At 37.2% G+C, this 18,572-nt stretch overlaps 1 protein-coding gene across 2 annotated transcripts in view; it reads left to right on the forward strand.

The window, feature by feature from the left end:
• The first annotated feature begins 4,418 nt into the window (after positions 1-4,418).
• LOC139123053 (prolactin-releasing peptide receptor-like) overlaps positions 4,419-18,572 on the forward strand; it is a 50,292-nt gene continuing 36,138 nt past the window's right edge. Inside the window, exons 1-2 of one of the 2 annotated variants that reach the window (XM_070689021.1) lie at positions 4,419-4,761; positions 4,989-5,466. In XM_070689021.1, coding sequence (XP_070545122.1) covers positions 5,008-5,466 — 459 coding nt within the window. In that variant the 5' untranslated portion in view covers positions 4,419-4,761; positions 4,989-5,007. Of the gene's footprint in view, positions 4,762-4,901; positions 5,467-18,572 lie in introns of those variants that run through there. The other variant, XM_070689020.1, reaches the window with a different exon arrangement.

Genomic DNA, 18,572 nt, shown 5'->3' on the forward strand with positions numbered 1-18,572 from the left:
CCGCTGTCGTTCACCAAAGAAACATTTTCTTGGAAGTAAGAACCCGTCGCAAATTTTCCTCAATATAGTAACCTTTTCCATCCCGTAAAGTAACGATGGTCACGACGAAATTATGTTTATAGTTGAGTTCAAATTTTAAGCACTCAATTCTCTGAAAGTTAAAAAACATGCATGGCAATTAACATATGCTTTTTTGTTGTGAACACCTGAGAAGTTGTGCTCTTTGTTAATGCACCCTGATACCTGTGAACTGTATATCATCATTCCATGGATTGCCCAAAGTGCGTAGACCTGCCTACAACAGTAGCCGACGTTAGCCGAAATGTAGTCACCCTTTTTCATTATATGGTCTCCCTCAACAAAAATTAGCTAAGCAAACATATCCTTCAGTCCGACCACTAGTGTGTAATGGAGCTCTCTTGTTTGCTCCCTCATCCGCTAAAGAACTACACTCTTCAAATATCTTCAGCCAAAAGACCTTTGAAGACTACATCGCTTAGGAGTTGCTAAGCCTGCGAACAGAAGTTTTCCATTTAACCGTAATGCTCACACTGATGGAGGAATTTGCTAAGCACATCGTTTTAGAGGTTTACAACATTGTGAGACTTCAGTGTAAGCAAATCAGAACCACTGGAGCAAGATTTTTGACTATGCGGTGGATTGTTAAGTCGTGGAGGGCATATATGGCAACATTGTACATGTGCACTCGGAACATTTTCGTAGTGGAGGAGAACTCCAGAGACTAGCTTTCCTCTTTGTTATAGCTTAGAGAGTCTTCCGCTCCACTGTCTAGGGTTAGAGTAATCTGCTTAGAAATGTAGAAAACGCCTCGGGGTAGATATTCGGACTCCCACACACATTTTACAATTCTTTTTGATCTACCACTTTTGGGGACTCATTTTAAAAAATTTGGAGTAGGGAAAATTATGTCCCCCTTAGTTTTTCGAGAATCGATAATTGTTTTTTCCCTAAAGAGTTAAAACAGACATGGTAGCCATTTTGAATTTCAAGTATCAGTTTACTATTGATGATGACCCCTGATTTTTCTTTTGGGTTTGGTGAGAGAAATGTTTCCAAGTTTCTTTTAGGAAATTTGAGCGAAAACTTATAAGTCGTTCATTTTCGAGGCGCATACTTACTACCTTATACGTAATCCTTTTTCCAAAGTCTTTTTATCGTCCAGAGAAAATAGTAATCAAAGATTTATCTTCCATTTCGTTTGTAATCACTATAAAATATAATTTGGGTAAATTCATACTTTACCAAGATACGTATGTTTAACAAACTTTGACAAAATATACTTTTGCCGCGAACTTTTTGTCAGTCGATATTATAACGTTTAACGTTGTTCTTAAGCTCGCTCTCTCTCTCTCTCTCTCTCTGAACATTAACGGTAAAGAAACCGACAAATATATATGCATACACTCCAATGGTATATTGCAGTGCACGTGACAGATCCAGTGAATTCGTTTATACTTGTTTCACATTTAAATCGTAAACATATCGATAACAAAACAGTTACTTTGATACTCTGACGATGGCAGAGTCCGCAAACACCAAAATACTTCAGAGTCTGCTCAGCCAAGCGCACAGATCCTGTAAAAAGCATGTTGTTTGCCTAAAGCTACATGTATGTCTTGAAATACCTTTCCGTCTCGACCTTTTCATATTCGCCATTTATTATTGTGTCATGATAAATCAAAGTCATGCGATGCATTTAAAATCAGGAGTGTTGTTACAGCGGAGTGAAAGCCCTCGATAAATGTACGCTGTAAGGCATACGTGCACTCGCAAAGTATCACAAAAACACCCCAGGGAATGCTAGGGAATGTGAATTTACAGACATATGTTTCCCAGACAGTACGTGTCACGTGAAAACCAATTGTTTTTAAATATTTCTCGATTTTGTGTTTTTAAGATGTTGAATACAAAAATTACTATAACTTGAACGGGCCGTGAAAAATATCTAAAATTTCATAACATCATTGAGTCTGATGTTTTTGGAAAATCATTGCTCCGAGCTTAAATTCATTTTCTTACCAAAGCTTAGTCGACATTAATCAAATTCGCAAGAGATTTTGATACTTCACAACAGTGTCTTGCATACATAATTTTCCACTGGCCCTTATGTTGGTCATGTTGAGTATATTGTACTACATTCTACTTCTAACCAGCGGCCTTAAGGTGATTTATTGTATCTTTATAATATGGGGAAGGGGGCTTTTCTGAACCACTGCACTAAGTACACTCAGCTTTCCCACTTATACTTTAGAGGGCTGTCAGTATGCTATAATCGCTCTCCTGTTTTTGGAAACGTCGCCGTACACTGATTTGTCATGGCATATCACAAATTGCTATGGTTTCTTGAGATTTTGAGAGGAAAAGTATTTCTCGACATAGCTTTAAGGGTAAAGCATGCTTTTCGAAGATCTGTGTGCCTGTCTGAGCAAAGGCGTGCCTAGTGCGTTTGGGTACTAAGAGCGTATTTGTCAAAACATATACATCACTTTAGATATAGACAGAAATTTGTCTATAGTTTCATTTTATTAGAGACGCCAAGCTTTTAACTCACAGCGAGTAGTGATCATAGTGTCGAGTCCTCGCAATTTTGCATCAACTTATCACAGTCTTGCCGCCATGAAAATGTTTCCCAAGGAAAATGGTTTCAAAAATGCTTGCTTTTCCTTGCTGAAGAAGAGCGCAAACAAAATAGCAACTCTGTAAAGTCGAATGAATCGTAAGCACGTATATAGAAGCATCAGCGAGTGGTACTAGTTGGCATACCGATTAGACTGAAGTGGAAATTTGTCGTTAAAGCGACTTTTGCAGCAGGAGCTTGTTCTTCCTGGCAGTAACAAAGTAATCTCAACATCTGAGAAATGTTTTTCCCTGCTGTTTTTGAATACTCCAGATGGGGTCAGAAATCCTAAAAATTATTGCATATATGTACATTTAATGAAGCGTTAATGTACCCCCTCCCTGTCCATAAGGGACGAAAGCAAACTTTGCGCGACGTAATATGCGTGGCGAATCTGAGTACATTATGGAGGGTAAAGTTTACCAGAGTCTATTGTCGGCCAGGAGGGGTTGGATTTGTAGATGTAAAAAACATCTCGGGCCATTATCGAGGATAATCTGACGGGATGACGTCACAAATTTCACTGGTATTGACAAAGCTATAATATAATTGATAGTGTTACATGTCTTTATTGCATCTCTCGTCAATAAAGCACGCAGCCCTGACTCTCAGGTGAAACCTGTTACGTGTTAGTGCTTTTCTTGATAGAATATTGGAAGAATGGACGCGATATGGCTGTTGATTAGGAAAACAGTCTTTCGCTGCACACTGTGATATCTCTGGACTGCTAGCCAGTGTCAAATACCGCCACCACAGGGCCGGAGAAAAGCATTACGACTTTCTGTACGACAGACGCGCTGCCCATGTTTTGCGTTCCCTATTTTCCAAGTGTGAAAGGTTTGACTGTTTGGAAAGTAGCAATTGTACAGCAGAAAAGGATTCTATAGGTAAGGTACTTTTTGATTGCTTGATTAACAAAGCGTAATTTGCATAATTCTCGGTTCGAATAGGTTACTCCTTTCAGACTAAATCCAAGATCTCTATGTCATTTTCGTTCCGCCATACGTATTTCAAGAGTCAGAAGGCGTGCATTTTATATACTCAAAGCATTTGTTGTAGTTTTGATCCGAACACTGTGTATAAATAATTAGAGTCCAACTAGTCACAGCAGCTAGTCAGCAAAGCCTGCGTGTTTTGATGTACGATATTACTGTTGACAGCAAAATTTAAATACCCGCGAATCTCCCGTAGATCAGCGTGCAGCATGTTTATTGCTTTAGTATCTCGACTTGCGGCCTGTAGCTTCCGAAAGTTCACGGTTGTGTTCGTTTAGTAGGGCTGAGGCGCAGTCTGACAATTTCTGCAAATAGTTCTTGTAAATCTGAGGATCAACCTACACTAGCAGCTGACAAATGTGCATGTAACCAGTTACATTTCATTTCAAAATAAATTATTTTTACTAAATGCCTCAGGCTGCTAAACATTTGATGATAGAGGGCGCAACATTTCACAACCATGAGATAGACATGTGCCCATCTGAATCATGATCAAAGTATGAGGGATAAGTTGTACGGGCTCGAATGTTAAATATGGCTGTCACACCGGCAGATATGATTGAAACTAGCACACCCATTAAAATATGTTAAGTCATCGTTAAACCTATCTTGTTAAGATTAAGAATGATACTAAGTCAACAATAACAATGTGGTTTCGATGCCGATCACAAACGACAGCGCGTGCCCTCACATCTGTCATGACTCATTGGACATAGTCCCACTGTGATCTTTATTCATTTTCCGATAAGAAGCCTTGCAGTAGCAAGCACCTAGATCTTTCCATTGCCATTAGGATGCGGCTGGTATCGAAGAGGGATGCGTCTCGCTTGCTTTGCATGTGACAAGTTATGCACCCGGCAGGTGGTCCGGTAGCTTACTATCTTAAGGGAATGTGGACCTGGAGATGAGCATGCGCGGGACAAACAGGCTTCACAGACGTCACGCGGAGCCCTGCAGAACGTGGACCAATTTTACATAAATAGCAATGACATACATGCAGCCCTGGGCAATCGATATTTGATAGTGTTCCTCCGACGGATATTACAACGGTATTCTATTTTCACAGCGCAAGAATCCATCGTTGACGAAAGCTAGAAGCTCGCTACGGCATCCAGTCATTTCAGTAAGGTAAATTGTTTACTGACTACTTGTATACGTATTGGAACCAGTAAAAAAGAACTCAGCTATATGACCTATCATCAGATTGTATTTATCAGATTCGGTCCCAGTCCACCGAAATAGAATTAGTCGTCTGACTCAGTCGCATGATCAGCAACAAATAGAGGTATTCAAGATTCGCCCGTGAATTTTTCCGAGTATTGAACGGTATCACAAGTTCTCTCATATTCACACAGGCTACATCGACGCCAAGATATGGATTACTATTATAATTACGAAACCAACTTTACCGACGCTAACTTTACAGTACCTTCCTGGCAACTGCTCGAACTCACAGCACTGTTACTGGCTAAAATTACCCGCTCTCGACAGCGGGCGGCAATGGCAACGGTTGTCGAGAACGACACAGTAAGTGACAATGTGACTGAAGAATTCATGGATTACGAGGAGATGTCACTTCCCTTTGAGTGGAGAACAGCCTTAATTTGCGCTTTTAGTATTAATATTGCACTCTCGATCATTGGAAACATTGGAGTCATCGTAGTACTGCTCCTTGGTCGAGCCAAAACAGTCTTAAACAGGTTTCTGATGAACCTTGCATTGGCTGATTTGACGATGGCCATATTCTGTATGCCGTTTACTTTTCCTACCATCATGTACGGTCGTTGGATATTCAGCTCTGGGATGTGCCCGACAGTAATATTCCTACAGCACGTAAGTAAATTGACCCCCTCTCTCTCTCTCTCTCTCTCTCCTCTCTCTCTCTCTCTCTCTCTCTCTCTCTCTCTCTCTCTCTCTCTCTCTCTCTCTCTCTCTCTCTCTCTCTCTCTCTCTCTCTCTCTCTCTCTCAACATGAACGTGTATTTGATTGTTCATGTTCTCATATTTGGCATAGGCTTGATTGTCTGTTATTGCTGTATACAGCGTATCCACTTGTTTACGTTGTAACTGTTATATACTTTTCGTTTTTGTATTATATTTTTATTTTCAAACGAACCTGTTATTGGGGCAACCTGTTGGTTCGAGATTAAATAAATTAATGTTGAAATGTATTAAGTTTAGCCTTTTTTTGCTTTCCAATATAATATTTGTTGTGCCCTACACTGGGATCGATTGAATTATTGATGTGTAATATTGTGAGATAATCCGCTGCGAATTGATACCAGCTTCTTACCACTTATGAGTTCATCTTGGCTGAAAGCCAATTGTTTGAATAATTAAGATTTTCTAATACAACTCGCTGTACACTTATCTGTGAGTGAATTGATTGAGTAGACGAGCGGCCGATTCCGGAAAGAACCTGAAAAACAAGGCAACATGGGCCACTTGGTCGGGTAGTGGACTCTATTTCTTAGGGTAATGATTTTCGAGACCAGGGACAGTCAAGAGTAGCAGACTCAGGATGATAAGATTGTGACGCGTGCATGATCTCGTACCCAACAGCAAGACACTTTATTCCTCGTTGCTTCACTCGGTCATGGACATAAGATACAGGATCCTGTAATAGGAAATACATGTACGCCTTTGAACGATGGATAAAGCATAAAAAATACAAAAGGTTTACATTTGCCCTTACCAAACCGAAGTTCTTTTCTGTTTTGTGTGAGCGAAAGAAGCCTTCGTCATGGCGCACTTGTTGATTTGGCCACCGACAGGCAACGACCCGCATCGCCTTAGTATTGTAAATTCCTCCATTTCCAACTAGGTTTATTGGTCCTCATACAGCGTATCCTTTTGACACCACAAGTTCGATCACACCACTTAGTTTAAAGAGGCAATCCGGGTAAAAGCGCATCCTTTTGATGTCACAAGATCGATCACATCATTTAGTCTAAAGAGACATTTAATCTTTTAAAGTATAACAATAAGTAGCTTATTGATAAAGCCCATCGTCTTGCACTGCCATATGCAGTGTCAACATACTCTCATCGTCCATTCAGAGATGGCTAAAACTTAGGGAGAAAACTTTGGTAGCCTCAGTACTGGAGATTCAACACTAAAAGTGAAAATGAACAGTGTTTGGTATTTATACGAAAACGTATGTTATTATTAAATGTCTGAAAATTTAAATTACTATTGTATTATAGATATTTATTGAAATCAGAATTTATTCCGTGGCTGTGTATCCTCAATTTTCGTGATTTAATCACCGATTTTTAAGAACAACACGTCAATGCGATTATTACTTCAACAAGAAGCATAATCAATATAAGGCTTTGACGCAAAACATGTTGTAATATGCCTAGACACGTGAAAATTCATTATACTTTCGTGTAATCCAATCAAGTAAGGACGGTACGAAAGAAAGATGTCTTGAAATGGCCTGGTTAAATTTATGAAAACCTAATATTCAGGAAAAAGACGCAAGCACACACTGTACGGACATCAAATTATAATATTTCTTATCCCTTCCTCGCATGATTTTTCTATACTCTGACGTATTTGCACATATTAAATAGTAGACCTGTTAATAGGGAAAATTCAATAATACGATTTTATGAAACAGAGTGTTAAATATTTTCCTCTTAAATTAAATCTGTAAATTAGTATGTGGATCTTGAACATTGCGTCTGCTATCTTTTAAATACTTGTCATGGAATCATGGTGGAGATAATTTTTAACTCGTAAGTTACCGAAGAAATATGATTTTCCATTTTACTGTAAGTATTCCTGGTTATTTTTTGTTGTTTTTCTTATTTTGAAGTCTTGCTTTACTTTTTGTGCTAAAAAGATAAATTAAAAATTGATTTACTGGCAGTGATATTTTACAAACTACTTTGTTATAGAAAAGGCCTTACGTGTCTCTGGTCATATTTCGCAGGTATTCAAGACATGTAAATCATGTATTCTTCCTCTGTAGGCGTGTATTCAGCAAAATCCTTAGCTAGCTGTGGGATTACACGGAATATCTCACCGATGGAGTCAATAGACACGATATGTGGCGTTCCCTAGTCTCGGGCGGTGATGAATTACTAGAAGTCGCTGGAAAAAAAACTACATTACCTTGATATTCTCATATTGCAGTGCTTCCTTGATATTCTCATATTGCAGTGCTTCAGAAAGAAATACAGGAATTGAGAAAAAACGTGTGTGTATTTCTGTCACATGCCTTTAAGGAATAGAACAGATCGGTCGGGAACTTTTTTCTCTTTTTTTAATGGGGTGGGACCCATCAACATGTGCTAAATTTGACGATAATCGTACATGTACGTGATTTTAAAAAATGCGTCAGAGGGGTATAATAGGGGATAAAGGATTACAGAATATACACATTTTATTGGCCTAACAAGGAAAATCGCCTTTTATTTTCTAAATGTCGCGGCCCTGAATTATATATATTTTCTTTCTGGTCCTACATCATCGTGATCAGTCCCTCCAGCAACCTCCGGAAACGGACTAATCCGACCCGATACACGCTCATCTGTACATCAGACCACAGACAAATAGAAGAAACAGACTAGCAACGTGGCATGGCTTTTGTTCCATGGCCTTTTTATATTAAAATGAGCTTCACAGGTGTTTGATTTTTTTGAGACCTTTGTTCGTGGTTTATAATTGCACGAGATTATGCAAAAAGTACGACCAGATGGCATCGTGCTGCTAGTCGCGTAGCAACCAGACTTATTTGGTGAACTCTCAGGCCAGAAACACAGCTTCACGCCAATCAAAACATAACACGCCCGCAGTTTCATAAACACGTCCTTCAATATCCAACTTTTAATAGACGACCGTAAACCATTGAGTAAAACCAGACATTATCGATAGAAGATTTTCAAATTTGGTTGAAACACACTCATTATATATTCATAAAAATGTGAGAGGAATTTTTAAAATGGTAAAAACTCACTTTCCCGAAGCTCCCGTTTTCGCCAGCATGCCGATTCCACTCATCACCACATGAAAACAATAACACAAACTTTGCCGAACAAACTTTCGCTTAAAAATTGGCGAAAATCCGGAAACTTCCTAAGGGTGCATGGTCGGCACTCTTCGGAAAACCGAGGCGAGAGCTACAGGAGGCGAGGCGAACATGGATGACTTACGCAACCGCTTCACGCCTTGAACAATACCCGTTACAAGTCTGTTTCTATTTGTCTGTGATCAGACAAAAGACGATATCATCATAGACATACTTAATATGTTTTTTCCATTCAAAACTCTTTAGCTTTCCAAGTCGACAAACCTCATTTGGCTAACACGCATAATTATTTGTTTCTTGCCCGCGGGCATGCCCGCCACGGGGCGTACCTTTGCCCTGTTTTCCGTCACTACCTGTGCGAAATTATAGAGCTATGCCTTAAACATCGAAGAAAGGTCATGAAGAACGTTTGTCGCAGCGCGAAAGATATGCACGGTAACCGAATGATTTTCACAGCACAGAGCGTGAAAAGCCAGGTGAATGCGTTGGGTAAACTTGCAAATAGCACAATGCCAAAGAAAACTACATAAACGGTAGATGAGTGAGACATATTTAAACAAAGGCAGCTAACTTTGAAAGATAAGAGCATTGTTTAACATTTAGAATCACCTATGTTTCATAATAAACTCTCTCTCTTGCATAAAACCTTTGAGTCACACTAGAAGAATGGCAGTTACAGAGAAAGCCTGTCTAAGATTTCTTAGCAGTCGCTCATTGACGACCGGGTGCAGCTGGGCGAAAAATAACACAGTCCATTAAGTTGAATAGCTGTAACAAATACCCTGGGCCCCATTTTCTGCCGTAACTACTATGCTGACAAATGTAGAAAATTGAGTATATTGTTGCAGTCAGTAAAAAATACGAGAATATTTTCGTGGATACGATGGCAGCATTACTATTAACTTGATTTCGGACCGTGTTTAAAATAGAATGTGCCTCGGAGACAGATATTCAGACACTTGAACTCTTGCAAGACTCTTTTCGGGGCTCAACTTGAAGCTTATGGAGGAGATAAAGCTTTTTCCTGCTTAGTTTTGTGAAAATCGGGAATTTTATTTTCCCTATAGAGATAACCTGGTTATGGCTTCCATTTTTAATTTCAAATATCGGGAAATATTTGGTAATTCGTTTCTCTAGAGCTAATGTCGCAGCAATGTCTGTCTGTCTCTCTGTCTGTCTTTCTCTCTGTCGGCGCGATATCTCAAGAGCTGCTTATCGGATAATGCTACGAAGTTATCAGATTTTAGTGGGTGTGGCTTACATATTTCATACTCATTTGCACAGTTCATGATTTTAGAAAAACCGACATATATTCAAAATTGACGAAACTTGTTTGAAGAACAATAATGAGCAAACTCGGTTTATATTTTTTAGAACAATTAATTACTTAGTTGCATATTCGACGAAATTCCTAATTAGAGACGTCTATCTGGCTTTGTGTAATTAAAGTTGACAATATGTGCTGGGTTCATTGAAGATACTAAGTTAAAGATAAACCATTATGGAAATCATTTAGCACTTTTAATGTAGTTAATTACTAATTTGCGTTTTAATGACTTTTCGTAAGTTGATGAAGCTTGCTATGCACGTTGTAGATACTATGATATAATATTACCAAAAGTCAGTTTTTAAGTTTTAAAATATCATTACTAATTTGCATATGTAACGATTTTTTTCTAATGAGGGATATGTCTTTAGTGACTTGATTCAGGGTCGATGGAACTTGCTATGTTCACTAAAGAAATGTGATAAAATATAAATGAAAGTTATTTGGCATTTTTACATCAGCGATTTACTAATTTGCATACTTAAATAACTTAAATATCTTCAGGGATATCAGACTGGAAGGACTTTTAAAAAGTTTATGAAACTTGCTAAGTATATTGGTGAAACAATTATGTTGTATTAGTGAAAGATATTTAGCATTTTCATTTCAGCTAATTTATATTTTGTATATCTAATGAGCTTTCAAAACTTGACATCAATAGCTTAAAGGACTTAACCAAAGACAATTTCACTTGCTATATAAAGTTGTGACACAATGACAGCAGTCAAAGAAATTTAGTATTTTTATTTCAGCTAATTACATATTTATATACTTAATGACTTTTGTAATTGATCTGTGGTGAATATTGTTCATGATGTTGATCATACCACTTTCAATGAAGTTGCAAACGTGTGGCAAAAGTTTAAATTTACAGACGACTGCAATATACTGAAACACATTTTCAGTTCATATCTGGGTATTCTTGATTGTGAAAGAGAATGGGTAATAGTTCGCTTGAGGAAAGTTTGGGCAAATGTTTAAATCTTTCATTTAGCTTGAGGAAAGTTTGAGCAAAAGTTTAAATCTTTCATTTTCGAGGCGTGAACTACGAGGGGTGAATTTTTTTAAGCGAACTAAAAGCACTGAATAACATGACTACAAGAAGGGAAACATGACGGCACCTTTGTTGTCTCTTGTATTACGTGGTTGTTATACTAGAAGTAAGAAGAAAACCCGGAGCATTGAAAATAATATAAAACATCTCCTCACATAAAACTGTAGGGGGTCGGAGAGTAAGTAAAGACAATGCTATTTACGGCATTACAATTTCAAACTAATAAATCACGTATGTATTCACTGAATTTATTCAAACAATCAATTCCGATTAAATAGTATATCGTTTCAAAATCACCATATTGTGAATTTATATAAACCATTCGCCCTTGCAGTGTCAGCAGCCAAGGCATACGCTCACTCTGTAAAGTCGAAAAACATTAACGGCACATCGCATCAGGGATATTATCACACGCTTTGTATGCGTGCTGACGGCAAGATTTTCTGCTATCGATGCTGTTTATTTCTAGTGGAAAACCCATTTGTTATCTTGATTTCTATCGTATAGACTTTCGGCATTGCTTCACGAATGTAGATAACGAAAAGAAATGAATTTCAAAATAGTATTCTGGTTTATGGCTGCATATTATCAAATATTTTATAAAACGAGGACCTTATTGGTCACAAGCTGGCATGTGTATGCATAGACAAGATATCGAGAGGCTTCCTTCCAAAAGAAAGGTCAAGCCTGAGTAATCGGGTCGAGGGAGAAACATGCACGGACGAATAGTAAATTTGATCTGGTCTTAGACATATATAAAGAAGCAAACAATATAAAAGTAAATATTACGAATAAAAAGCAAATGTAAATATCACATTGCGGGATGGGATGCTATGTGATGTTGGGTAAGTCACAATAATTATTATAAATTGTAGACTCAATTGTTTTGCAATCATCCATTGCACAAACACTCAAATTGTGTTGACAGCAGAAGATAGACATAAGCTTTGACAAAGTACTGCAGAGCTTTGCTTTGGAACGGGAATTGTACTGAAAATCAACCATTCAACTGCATACTTAAAACCATAGATGCAACCTTGGCGTTAGTAGAACTGGATACATAAGAGTTTCCCCTCTGGTCACATTGACTCCGCAGAGTGTTTAGCATGGTACATAATTTATGGACAGGATATATATATATATATATATATATATATATATATATATATATATATATATATATATATATATATATATATATATATATATATATATATATATATATATATATATATATATATATATACGAATGAAAAGTGACCCATGCGGGACTCGAACCCACACTCCCATCCCCGAATACATTTCGGTTGCTCTACCAACTTAGCTAATGGATAAGACGGCTCAATGTGGGCGGTCCTGTCTCTTAGAAGGGGCAACTCTTCATTCTGTTGTGCGTGAATGGTGAGTAAAACAGCTTAACTCATGATCCAATACTGGATTCAACAGGGTCTCGCGCACAAGACACCAACATAGGAATCGGTTTGTGGTAATGAGGATCAATCACATGAATGATGCAAAGCCAAAGCAGCCAAAGAAGGTTAAGTGTGAACTGACTCACCATACGAAATTTATTAAATACATTGACGAATAAAAAGTGATCCATACGGGACTTGAACCCACGGTGCACCCCCGAATACATTTCGGTTGCTCTACCAACTGAGCTATTTCACGCATACACGCGGTCGTCAGATAGGTAGATTTTGTTGTATAAAATTTGCTTCAGGTGCTTACATATAAGATCAGGTTGGATCAAATCATTTGTTGTGGTGGGTTGGATTTAAATTTGACAAGTAAAATTTGTTTTCATGTCGGCACTTGGAGACCAACTTGGAACGCTATTCATAACGAATGCAGATAAGTCCAACCTTTCAAACAAACGTTCCGAGTTGGTCAGAAAGAGTTGGTAAAAAGTTTGATTGACTGATATTTCAAGGATGTCCAAGGTAAAGCAAGTATGTCTTGCTAAACTGTTACTGTTATTCTCAATCGAAGATATATAACAGTATTTCCATGGCATTTTTGCCTATTTACTTAGTTTTAGAAATGGCTCTTTCCATGACTGAAAGTTTGCTGCAACAAAAATTGGCATTTACACATACAATATGCTAAGAGCAATATCGGATATGGCTGCAGTACTGTAGGTTGCGGTTTTGCCTATTTGGGTGGATTTTCGTCTGACCCATAAACCCAGGCAAAACTTCGAGCTACAGTACTTCAGCTCTATCGGACACTACGTTCAGAAAGATGGACAACTTTTGTAGAGGCCGCGTCCGTGAGTAATTCTGCGTGAAAAATCGACATATTCACTGTGTTCTATTTATGGTATGACACAGATATGAACTAAAAAAGCTCTTTTGCCTTGGTATTTGGGTCGGATTTTTCGTCCGACCCATATACCCAGGCAAAACTTCGAGCTACAGTACTTCAGCTCTATTGGACACTACGTTCAGAAATATGGACAACTTTTCTAAAGGCCGCGTCCATGAGTAACTCTGCGTGAAAAATCGACATATTCACTGTGTTCTATTTATGGTATGACACAGATATGAACAAAAAATGCCCTCGTGTTTCAGTACATGCTGCAGTTGTCTTAGATTAAATTCTCTGACAATATTACTTATTTGACTTCATTAAAATTTGTATAATATTCAACATGATGGGCAATATTTATCATGCATCGCTTCGATAAATTTGGTAAGTAAAAAAAATAGTAATTAGCTGAAAAAAATGGAAACCATAAAAAAATGCTAAATTTCTTCCAAAAATGTTATATCATTGAATCGTCATCTTATGTAACAACTTAAATTGCCTTTTGTCAAGTCCTATAAGTTTCATATGTAATTTAATAGAATATTAACATATTCATATGAACATGCGATATGTCCTTCACTACTGTAATAACATCGTCTTATCTGACATAATAAGTTTTCTCAACTTTGCCATGTCCTAGCAGTTAAATTTTATCAATTGGTTAAGGTAATTAAATATGAATATAATCATTCATCTGACATATAAATGTCAAATGTCTTTATGTCCTGTTACATAATCATACCTTAACAGAGCAGAATTCATCCACGTTGGTAATGTCCTTCCAATCTTATGTCGCTAATTGATAAAGTCCATTAACAATGCTAATTAGTAATCACCCGATGTAAAAATGCTTGTACGTACATAGAATGTTTCATCAACTTTGGCAAAGTCTGTCCCATATATATTCTTAATTAAGGTTTGTTAAATTTGCAAATTACTTATTTGCTGATGTAAAAATACACTTGACTTTCACTTATGTTACAGCTTACAGACAAGTTTCATCAACTTTGGTAGAGTCAATCCAGATATATCCCCAATTGGAATATTTCATTTAATATGCAAATAAACAGTGCCATCGTGATGAAAATACTACTTGCGCTTGAAAACAGTGACGTGATTCTTTGTTTGACATATCTAGAAAGATTCAAGGGATATGATACTAAATTTGCAAGTCACATCTACTACAAGGTACTCAGTTCTTGCCATTCCCAAACAGTATCTATGCACCATATATGATCCCGATCCCACGAACATAGATACATATATTGCGACAACAGACAGACAGACAAACAGACAGACTGGCATACAAATAGACACCTATAAATATATTGACATACAGACAAATAGACAAACGTTGGTACATCAATTACACGTGTGTTAGAACGCGAGCTAAAATTTCTAGTCAACACACATCCTCAACTTTAGAGATCAAGTTTAAGCCCAAAGATTCAGTTTACCAAATCGCGGAGCATTTGATAAAGACATCTGTCAGATATCGAAGACATAAAATCGATCACACTCACGACATATATATATTTAAGACACGCATGCAGACTATCACAGGCCAGCCGCCAATATAGGCTCACTTACAGGGGACAAAGCAATGACCGAAATGACCACCAATGTTTTAATTATATTAAAATATCATGTTCATCGATTCATAGGTCGTAAACTACATGACTATGGTAACGCCTTAATTAAATGTTTAATACATTTTTTTATCCCTTGATTTCTGTATTTTCTTGTACATTTGCATAATGTATTCAATGCATGGAAATTTATTGTTAAATAATATTGGTTTGACTCTCTAAAATTTGAATTCAATCTATAAAAGGTGGCGTTGATTTATCACCAATAATTATTTACAGTTTCTTCTAATGAGCAGAGATTGCATCTATTTCTTGTGTTAGAGTTACTCGTTTCCACGGATAAGATCAACCGTGACTAGCATGAGATTGGCAAAGCGTTTCTTGAAAACGTTATCACTGAGGCCTGTTCTAATCCCGCTATATTTGACTCCTATATTTGAGCGTTGAAGTATAAAAATAATTAGCAGCTTATAAAAACAGTCACGCTATCTGTGGTCTTTTTCCGGTATTACTCTCTTTAAAATGTGAAAAATGGCACAACACCAAGGCGACATTCAAATTAGTAGAGAATACCTTCATTCACAAAGTTGATCGATTCAAAAATTTTACACTACATATACCGCAATCACAAATCAGATAATAAGGTTCAGTCACACTCAATTATTATCTCTCGCTTTACCTTTTTCAAAAGCAAACTAAGTATCAAACGCTGCAATACCGAGAATTTTCGAGCGGTATCGCCATTCTAATCAGAATAAAAGCATTATTTTTGAAAAATTATTAAGCAAATAAATTTTACAGTGAAATTTAAAACATTAGTTTCCCTTCTGGCTTGTGCGAGAGCTTTCGCAAATGCCATTAGCTGGCTATCTTAGTGAACCAAAACAGGACGTTCCATCGGCCACAGACGATCTCTATTGATTGCCACAAATATGGCAACCGCAATCTTCGCTGTTTTCCTCTGCTATGTTAAGTATGTAAATGTATAGAAATGTAAAGTAACCGGGCTAGCTACTCAGTGTTTACGTATCGATGTTTCTGTGTTGGGTATGATATCACCCTACGGTGTTTATGTGCTTCACGTCACAGTGTCAACATCCCACTAGTAGACGCCTAAACTCAATCTTGCTGAACGTCTAGATAATTGCAGTTCAGATCGTGTTTGTACAGCTCCTTTAGAGAATTGTCAAGCCTGTCAAATGCAGAATATGTACGATGTCTTCGATAGAAAGTCTTTATGAGGCTTTCTGCTTGTGTGACTTTCTGCACTAATGTCTTTTTGGTTTTGATAGTTCTCGATAGTTGCTCCACCGCACAGACGATCAGATATGAAGATTTCAATCTAAAATACGTGCTAAACTTTTCCATTGAGGCAACTTGCTCCCTTGAGCGTCTGGGATTGTCATCAGATTCCTCATGGAAACTTTTAATGATTTCCATTCAAAGCGAAGAATGAATATAACTATGAGAAGCAATGCCTGGGCTCAGGCGGGTTGGCAAAAACGCCATTTTATACTAAAGTAAAAGCAAAAGAGGAAGAAAATAATTTATGCTTCGCAGTCACAAATGCTAATCAAATGACGAGCCTCTAGCAATGTTTGGTTATCGAACAGTATTTGTAAGCCTATAATTGATAACGTGCATACAACATACTGATGCTCTAATTGAATAAGGGGTTCCCCAAAATCGTAGCTCAGATATAAAAACTGTAGCCATTACGCAATTTTCTGGAATTTGTGACAGGTAAACAGGGGTTGATTGTAGACAGTCTGCAAGTTCAGTCGTCGTCCAAGTAGCTCAGACTGTGTTTGGATTGGACAGGCTGTGGTATATATTTACCAAATACCTTCTGGCATTTTCATTTCCTGCCATTTCCATTTTCGGCGCGCCTTTCGGGCGCAAGTTTCAGGTTATATTGAAGTATTGATGATCCAAGCAGCAAAGTGTAGGCAGAGGATTTATGTTGTCATGATTTCTAGTCACCTAACCCCTCTGTTGTGTGCTGTTATTGTTCACAACTGTCATCTTTAATGACTAAACGTTTCAACTTAACCTTTCAATAACAATGTGGAGATAACTTAAGTGATAACATTCTCCCGTTGACAATGCACTGGGTCTAGGTCAGTGTCAAACGTTCATATTGCCGTATGTACGTTTCAATTTTTGAGGACTTTCACAGAATATAAACTATTTAGAATACTGCACGGTATTTTCAATAAAAACTGGAAGCTTCAGGTCAAACAACCTTTAAATAACAATTTGTAAGATGATAAACTATGAGCCAAAACCTCCCATAGACAATACCGTACTCGACCAACATTGTCCCCTTGGGTAGCGTATGGCGTTTATTTCACTCTATTCATCATATTGTCATTTATTATAGTAAAATAAGTATAATGGGCTGGTACTCTGGTTATGCTATTATTTATTTTAAATTTGAAGTCCTTGCTCTGTAGCACTAGGTTATGGGCCTATAAACGAATGTAAATTATTTTCAAAAACTTGAGTGGATGGGGCTTGTGCATGGACAGGGGACTATACTCAGTTGAGTAATGGACCTAGTGGATGTTAAATATTATTTTATTTTTTATTTCATTTTATTTTATATTATTTGCTCATCAACAGCGCCATCAGGCAGCCACTTACAGACAAGAAAATAAAAATAAAAGGATAAAATACAATAAAATTTAAACAAACAAAAAAGTACTCTAAAAATCAAACAATGACAAAAACAAATTAACATGTCTTTTAAAAGTTGAATGAGATTCTTCAAAAACATTGACATCGCAAACCTTATCAATCAGATCATTAAAAAGTAGTGACGTACGTCCAATCGGGCCATTTTTATAACATCAATTCTACAATGAGGGATATGTAATAGAGGTCTATGTCTAGCAGTGTATCTGGGTATGCATAAAAACCTGTACAATCTGTAGAGTCATAAGAAGATAAAAGGCATTTACGCACAAACATACAATCAAATAGTTTCGTACGTAAGAACAAAGGTTGAATTTTAAGAAGATTACAGAGCAAGTTATAGTCACAATTACACCAAGATGAAAAGTCACTGTGACATCCCTGATTATGATGTAAATATCTAAGGAAACGTTTCTGAATTGACTCAATACGGTTTGCCTGACTCTCAGAAATTGAATTGAAAATGACTGTATTATATTATAAAATTGGACGCACCATAGAAGTAAACAGGTGTCGAAGGACAGCAAATTAAAATTGCGTTTAATGAAACCAATTATGCGATTGGCTTTACTCACAATAGAGTCAATGTGATGAACAAAAGTGAGTTTTGAATCAAAAATGATACCCAAATCCTTAATGTGAGAAACATGATCGAGCAAACATTTATCCACATGGTATTAAACTTCATAGGTTTCTTTTTTAAGGTGATGGTAAGTACCTTGCATTTGCTAGCATTCAAATCTAAGTGCCAAATTTTTGACCACTGAACAAGTTTATCTACAGACTTTTGTAAGTGCTTGCTATCATCAAGAGTTTTAACACAACTGAAAAGTTTGGCATCATCTGCAAACAGCAAAGACGGAACCGTCCCACACTGATTTTCAAATCTTGATATAACCAAGTGACGTATGCATTATACGCCCT

Source organism: Ptychodera flava, chromosome 22, assembly GCF_041260155.1.
Source record: "Ptychodera flava strain L36383 chromosome 22, AS_Pfla_20210202, whole genome shotgun sequence".
Taxonomy (NCBI): domain Eukaryota; kingdom Metazoa; phylum Hemichordata; class Enteropneusta; family Ptychoderidae; genus Ptychodera; species Ptychodera flava.